The sequence below is a fragment of the Dreissena polymorpha genome, chromosome 15 (genome assembly GCF_020536995.1).
Source record: "Dreissena polymorpha isolate Duluth1 chromosome 15, UMN_Dpol_1.0, whole genome shotgun sequence".
NCBI classification, from domain to species: Eukaryota; Metazoa; Mollusca; class Bivalvia; order Myida; family Dreissenidae; genus Dreissena; species Dreissena polymorpha.
Genome location: NC_068369.1, coordinates 60,399,382 through 60,412,817, shown reverse-complemented (window position 1 = coordinate 60,412,817; position 13,436 = coordinate 60,399,382). Strand labels below are relative to the sequence as shown.

The 13,436-nt window shown below is 35.8% G+C and overlaps 1 protein-coding gene across 1 annotated transcript in view; it reads left to right on the top strand.

Annotated features, from left to right (window-relative positions):
• Positions 1–12,552, top strand: part of LOC127861096 (peptidyl-prolyl cis-trans isomerase 1-like) — a 59,581-nt gene extending 47,029 nt beyond the window's left edge. The window contains exons 20-24 of the mRNA XM_052399471.1: positions 3,522–3,619; positions 3,799–4,611; positions 6,070–6,423; positions 7,318–7,374; positions 10,417–12,552. Of these exons, the coding sequence (XP_052255431.1) occupies positions 3,522–3,619; positions 3,799–4,611; positions 6,070–6,423; positions 7,318–7,374; positions 10,417–10,555 (1,461 nt within the window). The 3' untranslated portion in view covers positions 10,556–12,552. The remainder of the gene's footprint in view (positions 1–3,521; positions 3,620–3,798; positions 4,612–6,069; positions 6,424–7,317; positions 7,375–10,416) is intronic.
• Positions 12,553–13,436: the final 884 nt, after the last annotated feature.

Here is a 13,436-nt window from a genome sequence, read left to right as displayed (position 1 = left end):
ATAACTATGTCATTCATTGTGAGATTTTAAAATCATTTGGCACATTTGTTCACCATCATGGGACGGTGTGTCGCACGAAAGAATCACGTCAATATCTCCAATGTTAAGGTCGCCACGACTAAAAATAGATTTAAAAAAAAAAAAAACTTACAAAGGGGGTTAATTTTGTTTGTTCATTTCAAAAGTTCAGTTTGAGTTTTCTCCCTTTATCAGATTTTTTTTCACAATGAAAACCTGGTTTTGTGACAATTTTGTCCCTTGTTTGGAGATAGAAACCCCTTTGACTCAACAGAAACTAAACTTAGGAACATTGAAAGTGGTGTTACTTCTGATGAGTCGGCGAATCCAGAATGTGCCTTGGCAATTGGAAAAAGTATATAGCAAGGAATGCGTGGAATACAGCAAAACAAATTTACCTTCAAACGTTCGCTGCAAGCAGTTCCAATAAAGGAAAAGTCCTTTGTAAAATTAGATGATGAAGGTCTGCAAATTGATACACAACTTTTGTTTCAGCGCCTTACAACTGCTGCTGATAGGTACATTGATGATACATCTTCAATATTTCAGTTTGAGCTAGCAAGTATTCCATCCTCTCTTTTCGACAATAATGGCATGCCTAGAGAAGCTCAAAAGTCTTCATTAGCCGATGCGTTATGGAAACAATGCAAGTTTGAAGCATCCTTGCCTGTGAAAATTGACCCTTCACACATGATTGTCATTGTAAGATGGGGGTTCTCTCATTCACCGTATTCCTTGGAAGGCTGGACAGACATTCAACAATATCTGCCGCAGCTACTATTCTTATCTTAAACAGAAGTATGAAAACCACATCACTGTTGTTGTTATGGATACTCTAATGGACCAGATACCAAAGACTTAACTCATTTTCGTCGAACAAAGGGAAAAGTAGCCACACATGTCAAGTTGTCTGCTCGAAGAAAGATGTGTTTTTAAACAACAAAGAGAACAAACAGAAGTTCATTGAAATGTTAGGTGAATGCTTTGCCAGTGAATGCATAGATGTAATTCATGCGCAAGGGGATGCAGATATCATGATAGTGCAGACGGCCGTCCAGCTTGCAGAACAAAGCCCTGTCACCCTGATAGGCGAAGACACCAACCTACTGGTTCTCCTGTTACACCGCTATGGTATATATGATTACATCCAATTCATTTTAGGTCAGATTCAAAATCAGCAGGGAAAACTGCTAAGCTGTGGGATATTCAGAAAACACGATTATGTATAGGAGATGAACTCTGCCACTATCTACCTTTGCTCCATGCGTTAACGGGCTGTGATACGACATCAAGGATGTTTAGAATTGGAAAACCTGCTGTTATTAAGCTTTTTCAAAAAACACCCTCCTTTCGAAAAACATGTGAGGATTTTCTGGCATCATCTATCCATGAATCTATACGTGGAAACCGAGAATCCTTGATTGCAACAATATATGAGGGGTCAGATTGTACGAACTTGAATGAATTGTGTTACAAACGGTTCACGGCCAAGGTAATTACCAGCTGCAGTGCAGTTAAAGTCCAATCATTACCACCGACGTCGGATGCAGCATCATTTCACAGCCTAAGGTTGTTTGACCAAGCCAAAGTCTGGATGGGCATCACAAACCTCAACCCTCTTGATTATGGCTGGCATGTTGTGAATAAAGTTCTTCTTCCTGTGAAAATGACATTGCAGCCAGCACCTGAAAAACTACTTCAAGTAGTGAGATGCAGGTGTTAAATAAACTGTGATTCTAAAAGGTGTTCTTGCCGTAAACATGGCCTTGAATGCTTCAGTGCGTGAAAAGAGTGTAAAGGGCTTTGTTTTTCAAATTCACTTTGATTTTCTGACATACTAGAACATGAAAATGATGAGATCTAGAGTTTTCCACTATTTTCCTCTATTTTTAATATTAAAGTGTGAATAATTGAAGAATTTGATTTGTACGGCATAAATATCATTGTTTTCATGAATCGCTGTCGTTTTACTGTTGTCAGTCCATCATAAATTCTTTATCACAATAAACTGGTGAAAGACACTGTCTATTTAAAAGTTATTTTTAAGTGCAACATTTTTGTTAATGCTCATTTCTGTTTTGTCTTAACATAAATGCTTTTGTCATAGCAATATGTTGAGTGTTGCACATTTTTGCCCCTATAGTACTTGTATGGATTAGCATTCGTGGCTGGGGTTATATTACCTCTAATTTCTGCCCTTGTAAGTAGTTTCCAGTGCAATAAACTGTTCAGATTGATTGAACAGCATGTTTTCAACCACTGAATTATTATTTGTTGTGAAGCATGCAAAGCAAACTTCATTTTCTTTTATGCATATGTGTGTACAGTCTTGCGCAGGATTTTGTATATAAAGAGAAATCACAGCTATATCTCTTGTATTATAGTGCTAATACTTCAAAATATGCACCTGTTAAAAACGATGAATTTCGATGCTTACTTGCAGGCACATACTACTTACAGAAAATCAAACATTCAAAACGGTTTCAATTAGTTCGATTTTGATGATTTGATTCGTTTACTAGTACTTGTATGAAATGTGTATGACATTAGTGGGTGGGGTAAATTTACCTCAAAATTAAGTCGTCGTAAGTACTATCGTGTGATAAAAACATTTAAATTGATTGAAAAACATGCTTTACATTTTTTTGTACAAAATGTGTTGTGATACAATGAATGCAAACTAAATATTTTAGATAAATATGGATGTTCAGGCAAATCAATGGCTTTTGTTTATATTTAAGAAACCCCTTGTACCTCTTGTTTTGTGACATCAATATCTCAAAATCTACAACTGCAAAAGTTCAGGACATTTTATGGGTTCTTCTAGACACATAACAGTAACAGAAAAACCAACTTTCAAAACTTTTGCAATTAGTTCTAGATTGACCACCATTTTGGGGTAGATTGACTGGCCTATAAGTATTTTCTTCTTATGTACATTGAAAAAAATGGTGTTTTACATTTAAAAAAGTACAAGTCAAAATTCAATTTCAGCCTATATTACACAAGTCATTCATGGACAAAAGAAGGCTAAGGACATAATGTATAGTTGTGAACCAGAAATATGCTGAATACACATCACATCGTCAACTTATTTTTTTTCATTTAAAATCTAAGAAATTGTTGGAGAATATGGCGCCAGTATATATTTCTTGCTTTACTTGCCTTTAAAAGAAAAGTCTGCCTACATCTCAGCCACCATTAATCTTCAATTAACTTGTCTTCAATATTGATATTAAAAGTATAAATCTGTTTTCAATGATTTTATTGATTTCATGTTAAAATCCTATATGCTGTTCTTCAACATTAAATTTGAGTTTGTCTTTCTGTGTGTGGCAACAAGTATGTCATTAGATCAGACATTGGCTTATATTAATGATTATTCCAATATAATCAACTTGAGTACATTAAAAAAGCTTATAAGGAATGCATAAGGTTTCCACTTAACCACGTCATCATGAATTATTTTGTATTTATAACTGACAATTTTCTAACTGTTTCAGCCCTCTGCAGAAACTGATGAAGCCAATCGTTCATCCCTGAAGACTCCTCCACTACCAAAGATAGCTGAAGTTGCAGAGGCAACGTCAGAACTTGCCAGGTAAGTGTATCATTTAAGTTGCTGAGTTGCTGAGCCAACATATAAACTTGCTTTGTGAATACTTGTCCAGGGCTTCAAATTAATTTTTTCTTACAATTTATGTAAGAAAGTAAAGTAATGTTTAAGTTGAAAAAAAAGGAAAATAAATGAAATTATTTAAGATATATTTTTTTTATCAGAAAGAATAGGCGCTGGGACAGTGCAGAGCCAGCAGCCAAGAAAGAGAGTATTTCCACAGCATCAGCTGATGCATATGACCCAGACTCTCCCACCAAGCCATACGACTCACCCACAAGGGAACCTGCTCCACCCCATAGCGACGATGATGAGCCCTCTAGCAGTGATGATGATGATGACCAAAATCAGCCCCAGAAGACCTCTATGGCACCCCCTCTGCCGCCAAACCTCCCACCCTTGCCTGATGAAAAACCTCAACCACCCCCTCCAGAGGAATCTGGGGCCATTATTAAGAGCCAGGAGTCCGATCTCAGACTGGTCAAAAAGTCCCCAGTCTCTGTGGATAAGAAAGTTTCTGCAGTGTTTGAGGCCAGTCCAGTGACCTTGCCCTCCAAAAGCCAGATTGGAGTAGTGAAGCCTATGTCAATCCTGCCCAAGGTCATCAGTGCAGATATTCCATTGCCTGAAAGCAAGCCTGCTGAGCCAGATGAGCCAGCTCCAAAGCCCAGCTCTCCTGATAAACCTGCACCATTGGCAGCTGTTGGATCTGAAAAGGACAAGGAAAAGGCTTCGACATCCAAAGCAAAACCTCCAGGAAAGCCGAGAGATAGGAGTTCTTCTACAAGGAAAAAGTCTCCGGAAGCGAAAAGAGATAGAAGTTCTTCTGCAAGGAAAAAGTCTCCAGAGGCGAGATCCAGGAGGAAGAAATCCCCATCTCCACGCAGAGGAAGGAGGTCAGATTCCAGGTCACCACGGAGACCACAGAGATCAAGGTCACCTAGGAGACGGAGGTCGGCATCTAGGTCACCCAGGCGGTATGTCGCTGTTTCTTATCTACTTGTGATGTGAATATTATTATTGTCCCCTACCGGTGAAACCGGAGGGGACTTATGGTTTGCGCTTTGTGTGTCAGTCTTTCAGTCCGTCAGTCTGTCCGTCTGTCACACTTTTCTGGATCCTGCGATAACTTCAAAAGTTCTTCTTTTTTTTTCATGAAACTTGAAACATGGATAGATGGCAATATGGAGAGTATGCACGTCATTTCATTTCGTTCCTACGTCAAGAATTCTGGTTGCTATGGCAACAAATATTTAAAACAATTACTGACAATGGTGGAGTTCACCGGTAGGGGACAATATTGCTTGGCAATCTCTTGTTTAAGATGTTTTATAAAGCTGTGGATGTACAGATGAAACCCTATGACTCGAACAAGCTTGGCTCAATTTCTGGTGAGCTCGAACTCTCCTGGAAGAACCAATTTTCTATTGTTTTATGTTCATTTAAATTTCATGTCGGATGGCTGGAATTCACGTAGGTCGAATTATCGGATGGCTTGAACTGTTTCTACACTTCTGGTCACAATTTTCACACACTCTTTTGTTTATTTGGATCAAACTCACTTTGGGTTGCATAAAGCTATTAATCAATTATGAAATCTTGATTAAAGGCTTGCTATAATTTGAAATCACGTCATCAACTAAATTGTTAATTGATTGGAGTAAAAGATTACATGTTGTATACAACCTGGCGTTTTTGTAGATGCTGTATTATTATCGCTTGAACGGTTGCATCAAAATATGAACGTGTCAACTTTATGGTATAGAAAACTTTGTATCTATTCATTACATCAATTTTAGATAAAAAAACAAGAAAATAAATGAATACATGTCGTGCCATTTAATATTTCAGTGATGTGCATATTATGCTTATGTATGCTTTGTTTCTTAGAATTGTTCCTTACATGTACCCGTAAATGTGCCATGTCAAAATGGGCTGATATAATATACATTTATCATTCTTTTTTTCCATTCAATATATTTTATTTTCCTCATAAATTGGTGTGTTTGGGTGATGGTTATAAATACATATTTAACAGATTCGCTACATTTGATCATCTTAAGCTTTTTTATTACAATACAAACAAAACTTGTTAAAGAAATAATTGAAAATACAATACTTAAGAAGTCCCTTATCACAACTATTCGAAAAGAGGTAACAATAGTTCCCATTCTTTAATTTAACACAAATCATGAAAATAATTTATTTGATTTAGTACAGCAAAGACAGTTAAGATTTTGCTATTTTAATAGTGGGTTTAGTTTAGGTCATTTAACTTTTATAAATAATCATTTTGATCAAAACAAATATTAAATTAAAATGTCCTTTTCTGTTTGCATGTCCCAGTTTAAAGGAAGGCATATTTAGATAGTTTGAAAAATAATAACATCCAGGAAACAACATGCATGACAATTCATTGACCCTTTAATCTACAGGTCACCAAAACGACCCCGCAAGAGGTCCTCATCTGGGTCAAGGTCACCACGCAGAAAGTCCCCTGTACCACCAAGGAGGCGGTCAAGGTCCCTTAGGAGGCGTAGGTCAAGGTCACCTCGAAAATCTAGATCACCAAGGAGGTCAAGATCACCTAGAAAATCTAGGTCTCCAAGGAGGTCAAGATCGCCTAGAAAATCTAGGTCACCAAGGAGGTCAAGATCACCCAGAAAATCTAGATCACCAAGGAGGTCAAGGTCCCCTAGAAAATCTAGGTCACCCAGGAGGTCTATTTCAAGGCGATCTCCAAGGAGATCTCCCAGAAGATCTCCCAGAAGATCACCACGACGGTCAGGGTTGGTGGAATTTAGTTAACAAGTGTTGCTTGTTTGGTTATTTATTGTTTTTATTGGTTTAACTATATTTTTAAAAATTGGGCTTTACAATCATACTTCAGGTTTATATTGTTTTGATACTACCCTTTGAACCATCTGCAACACAAATTTGTTTTTTTTCCTCTGACCCAACCAGACGTATCCAATTGTCAGCAAACTTTCTGAAAATGTTTATTATCATAAAATGAATTCCAAATTGAATAGAAAACCAAAGCCCACCAGGCACATGTTTATTATCATAAAATGGATTCCAAATTGAATAGAAAAGCAAAGCACACCAGGCACTATGGAGTTATGGCCTTGAATTTTTCTCTAAATAAGACTTTTTGAAGGACCCCACTCTCTGATTCAGCCTGTTATTTTCTGAATCTCAACAAACTTTGTGAAAATGTAAACCATTTTAAGTGGGCATGTCCAGTGTAATGTCTGACTTCCTACATAAAAGGTCAAAGTCTTATTAAGGGGCCAAAAGTCAATATAGGTCATAGAACAGCTTGTCATGGCTGTAACTTTGTCATGCATCATGCAATTTAAAAATAACTTGGGCCCCAAATGACAACACTTGGAGCCTGACTTAGGGTCGCGTTTAGGTTTGGAAATCTGCGGTTAGGTTTCGAAAAATGCTCATAACTTCTATCAAAGCTTTTTTCTAGGGCATATGTCATCTTATGGAGACAGCTCTTGTAAAATATCATTGCTGACCTTTGTAGCCATAGAAAAAACATATGTTCCAAAAGAATATGTACTAATCTAACGAAATAATTTTAAGTGGGTCAATCAGATTCATTTGACCATACCATAACATCTTTTAGTTGACCTTATTAATCGTTTATATGGTGTCATTCTTTTTTTCAGAAGTCGTAATCGAAGGCCTAATAGAAAGAGTCCATCTCCTGTACGCAGAAAAAGAAGGTTAGTCTCATATTGTATGTCATCTAAGACTCTAAGGTTATCCATTCACATTGTATGTCATCTAAGACTCTAAGGTTATCCATTCACATTGTATGTCATCAAAGACTCAACAGTTATCCATTCACATTGTATGTCATCTATGACTCTAAGGTTATCCATTCACATTGTATGTCATCTAAGACTAAGGTTATCCATTCACATTGTATGTCATCTAAGACTCTAAGGTTATCCATTCAAATTGTATGTCATCTATGACTCTACAATTATTCATTCACATTGTATGTCATCTAAGACTCTAAGGTTATCCATTCACATTGTATGTCATCTAAGACTCTAAGGTTATCCATTCACATTGTATGTCATCTATGACTCTACATTTATCCATTCACATTGTATGTCATCTAAGACTCTAAGGTTATCCATTCACATTGTATGTCATCTAAGACTCTAAGGTTATCCATTCACATTGTATGTCATCTAAGACTCTACAGATATCCATTCACATTGTATGTCATCTATGACTCTACAATTATCCATTCACATTGTATGTCATCTAAGACTCTAAGGTTATCCATTCACATTGTATGTCATCTAAGACTCTACAGTTATCCATTCACATTGTATTCATCTAAGACTCTACGGTTATCTATTCACATTGTATGTCATCTATGACTACGGTTATCCATTCACATTGTATGTCATCTAAGACTCTACAGTTATCCATTCACATTGTATGTCATCTAAGACTCTACGGTTATCCATTCACATTGTATGTCATCTAAGACTCTAATGTTATCCATTCACATTGTATGTCATCTAAGACTCTACAGTTATCCAATCACATTGTATGTCATCTAAGACTCTAAGGTTATCCATTCACATTGTATGTCATCTAAGACTCTAATAATATCCATTCACATTGTATGTCATCTAAGACTCTACAGTTATCCATTCACATTGTATGTCATCTGTGACTCTACGGTTATCCATTCACATTGTATGTCATCTAAGACTCTACGGTTATCCATTCACATTGTATGTCATCTATGAATCTCCGGTTATCCATAACACACTCTAAAAATGAGAATCTACGCTAAGACATTTTCCTTGTTATATGTTTCAAGTTCTAGCCTATCTACGCTAGCGTAGTTCCAGACCAGCCTGCTCATCAATACAGTCCTGTCTGGAGCTACCATGTTAGCTATAAAATAAGGCAAGGTTGTGATCTCATGAGTATTACAGCAAAGCTGCTTACCAGACTGTGTGGATGTGCAGGCTAGTCTTGAGCTTCACCGGCCTTATTGCATAAGAACCTTTTTCGTATGACGAGGTTCATGTCAGACTTGTCAGTGCATGTTATTATCTAGTCAGTGCTTAAATGCTTCAAAATACTAATACAAAAACAAGTCAGTCAGACATTTCCAGACTCCATGTTAACATCTAGTTAGTGCTTATATACTTAAAAATAATAAAATACAAACACAAGTCAGTCAGACATTTCCATACCCCATAGATAAATGCAATACTGATCCTGTGATATGTAGTTTTACGAATTCATGTAAATTATTATATAAATATCAGAAGCAGTTGAAGGGTAGTGTAGATATTGCATCCAGAGAAATGTGATTTCAACAAATAAAAAAAAACTATGTATGAACTAACATTATGTAATTCTGTAATCAGAGCTCCAGATAAGGATTTGTGAAATTAGTAACGGTACTGCCACAGACAGAAAGAAAAAGAGTAATGCTGAAAATCAATTAGTACCTGTACTACCATATTCAAAAATACAGGTAGTATTGTACTACCCGTGTTCTTGGATAAATTGAAGGGTTTATAACTAACTTTACAGAAACATTTGCAGCAATAATAATGAATATGTTTAGCTTCTTAAACAGTTACTTTATTAGGTTTTCCATTCTGAATTACAATGTATGATGCACATATATTTACACATTAAAACTTAGACTAAATACTATTTTTTTCATTTACTTGACAAGAAAACATAAGCCAACTAGTAAGCTAAGTAAATGTACACTAATGTCACTGTCTCATATTCGGTTTTCCAATCTTCCACTCTTTTTTTTGGATCTGTTTCCAATCGTGTTTTCTAACGTTTTTAGCCACCAATGCAATCAAATCGTTTCATATCGGGGCGACAATGTCTTTTTCTGGGTTTACAGATTGAATGTTAGGATGGTAAGACGACGGTGCCTAGCCATTATATGACAACAAAGTGTTTTTTGACGGCCTTCCTTTGCGCGCAGAGATATTGTTTTTTACGGGTTTACGAGTAAACGGAAATCACGCGAAAAAATAGACAATAATACCTGAACTCAGTATACAATTTTTTAGTAATTTAAATTAACAAAAAGCGCCGTTATGTTAGAGACCAGCACATCACGCCGCGCTGACACGAACGTATCCGTACGGCCAGATTTATTTCGTAAATGCGTTAAAAGGATATTAAAGTCGTAATTGTACGTCCATTTTATAAAAATAAATGCGTAAACCTTCATTAAAAAGCCGTATTTACGGCTGTACGGCTCTTAAATGGAGCTCTGTGTAATGAAAACAACAAACCTTTTTTACATGCGGAAATTATTGAAACATTTTTAAATCGTTCAATGACATTGACGGTATGGCTATTTTTAGGTCCATGCACAGGGTATATAAAAAAATTGTAGCCTGATTGGGGTATAGAAAATTATGCACAGATAGGTATATGGAATTTTACAACTGGAAAATTAAGTAAGGAATAAAACAATTGAGCCTCAATCTTGGAAAATGGGGCTTAATGCATGTGTGTAAAGTGTCGTTCCAGATTAGCCTGTGTAGTCTGCTCTTGCTAATCAAGGGGGACAATTTCAGCCTAAACTGGATTTTCTCTTAGGAAATAATTTAACCTAAAAATCTATTACAGTAGAAAGTGTTGTCCTTTATAAGCCTCTGCACACTGTTAAGGCTAATCTGGGGTGACATTTAACACATGCAGCAAAATCGTTTTTTTTCTCATGGCTCAATTGTCTCTATGTGTTGCAGGCACAGCAGCAGTTCATCCTCCAGCAGTTCAAGATCCCCGGTCCGTGTGCGTCGCAGGAAGTCAAGCTCTAGCAGTGCATCCAGTCCCCGTCGGCGCCGGCAGGACCGCCAAAGGAGCTCCAGTAGCAGCAGTCATTAATCGATTACAAGCGCCCCCTAGAGGGGATGTCAAAGGAATACATGTTAGCCCTGCTCTGGAAAGGTTAATGTGTATTCCCTGAGTAGCCTGTGCAGATTGTACAAGCTCATTTGGGACAACATTTTACGCACATAGATTAAACCAAGTTTTGACTTATTGAGTGGTATGGGAGTTTTACCCACTACTGGGCTAGTTGTGGGTAATTGACATATTGTACAGTAGGGCAGTGGGTTTTAGCATCATCTGTGTGCCTGTTAGTTATTCAGATTATGAATGAGATGGGACTTGATAGCTGAGTTCTGTGTTAGTGTTTATCTTATGTACAAACCATACATGGACTCCTGTACACTGTACAAGGAGCCTTGCTTCTTCTTTATTGTGTTTGTTGGTAATAATTGTTTTTTTAATCTGTATAGCATTTATTGAGCTTTGATGTAGGAATAATTCATTATGAGAATTTGAACATTATAATTGAAAGATGTGTAACAAAGATTATTAATTAAGCAGTTATTTTGACAGTTCCTCCATCTTTGTCACAGAATGAGCATAGATCTATATTGTTTACATCATAATTAATTGTGAGCATAGATCTATATTGTTTACATCATAATTAATTGTTTTCACTATCCTGCAAACAATTTACACACATTAGAAGTTATTTAAACACTTTTCATCTTATAGATGTCTTTTTACTTGTACATTTAGTTGAAGAAGAGCAATTTACTGTTTACAATTGTAACTTACATTTCAAATTGTACATTTAGTCTTTACAAATTTTGCAAATATATAGCACATAAAAAAATGATAAGTAATGAACATAAGTAGTATTTTTAATATCAATTGTATTCAGATGTGATGAAATAAATCATGTGTTGATATGAAATTGCTATGATATGTGTATGTCTGTCTGTCCCAAAATTTTAACCTTGGTCATAACTTTTGGAATATTGAAGATAGCAACTTGATATTTGGCATGCATGTGTTTCTCATAGAGCTGCACATTTTGAGTGGTGAAAGGTCAAGGTCATCCATCAAGGTCAAATATATGGCTTCAAAGCGCAGTAGAGGGCATTGTGTTTCACAAACACAGCTCTTGTTTTTGTATGACTTTGTGCACCAAATTTTAATGTTCTTGGCACTTATGTGAGATTTTAAATCAGGTGTAAAAAAAAGTACATGTACATGCCTGAGGGATCAATTTTCTTGAAAGTGAACATACAGCAAGATATCTGTTCTATGTTTGTTTCTTTAATAAGTTAATAATTGTGTTATAAAAAATGTACTTTTCTGTTACTTAGACGTTTGGTGTTTGAGTAATATTCAGTGTATTTGAGTATAAAAATCAGCGTATTTGATTATGAAAATCAGTGTATTTGAGGATGAAAATCGGTGTACTTGAGGATGAAAATCAGAGTATTTGAGGATGAAAATCGGTGTATTTGAGGATGAAAATCAGTGTATTTGAGGATGGAAATCAATTTGAGGATGAAAATCAGTGTATTTGAGGATGAAAATCTGTAAGGTTTATTTTTGAAACATTGTCTGTCAATGTGAGATGTTCCAATACATCTTTTAAACTCGATAATTTTGCCAAAACGTTTACATACTGAGAGTCTGAGATAACAACATGTCATGTTTAGCTTCTGTCATCCGCATTGGTTTCTATCATTCAGATTGTGAAGTGAAGGATTTTCATGTGCATTAATAATGAAGTTTTTTACATTATATAAATCTTGGAATGCCATGTTAAATAACCTACGGTGTAAACTTGACATCAAACTAAGTGAAGTTTTATCGCCGGTAATAACCACATATTATTTTCCTTTCTTTCTATTTACCTCATGATTGTGTTTCATGAAGAGCAGGTTCTGAAACGGGGTTCGTTTTGCAGATTTCAGTTACCCAGGAGTTGTTTCGTTTTCATAGCTTTAAGCTTCACATTCTCTAGCGATGTATTGTTTTGTGGACATTTCTGTGAATAAATATGTGGAAATATTTCAAGGAGTTTTTGTTTTTGTGTCCAGCTAAAGAAAAGTGGGTTATCTTACCTCTCAATGCATGCCAGTTTGGTTGATGGTCAGACAGCCCCCCCTCCCCCCACCACCCCACCTCACCCTCTGTACCAATAGTGCTAATGATAGCAGTTCAAAATGAACTCAAATTAAACAGCGAAATTGCATCTATGATTGAAAATGTGTTTCAGAGTGTGAGGAGTGCCATGATATATGAAATAAACACCTGCCAAGTAATTAAGATGTTGATCATTAACAAAACACATTCATGCAGATTTATGTCCAAAGAGGTTCTATAAAAGAATATATTCACTTTAATCGGAGCTATGAGTATTATTCTCATAATTCTTTGGTTAAAAAGAACAATAGGAAACATGCTTTCTCTCCATTAATAATAAACATTTATTCTTTAAAGACGTTGAATGTAATTAATAGATCTTAAAGTTGTGACAACTTCATAAGGCATTTTTCTGTCCAAATTTTTTTTTTAAAGACATTGGATGTAATTAATGTATATGAAAGTTCCTACTTACAACTTCATAAGGCATTTTAAAGTCTTATTTATAAATTGCCTATGATAATTGCATCATTTTCTATAAATTTAAGATTTTTTATTGTTGATTTGTAATAAAATATCTTACTAAAAATCTGAGAATATGTGAATTTGTTTCTTTAAATGTTAGAAAGCCTAGCGGCAATCTTGATTGTTTTGAAATTCCATAGAAAATGTATTTTCAATATTGATTTTTTAGGTTGAGCACATGTAACCAATTCACCAATTGCTAAAACCACGCTTGTTACCCAGAGGTATTGTCATAGCCAGCTCGTCCGCCGTGCTAAAACCTTAACATTGGATCTAAAATCAAAAT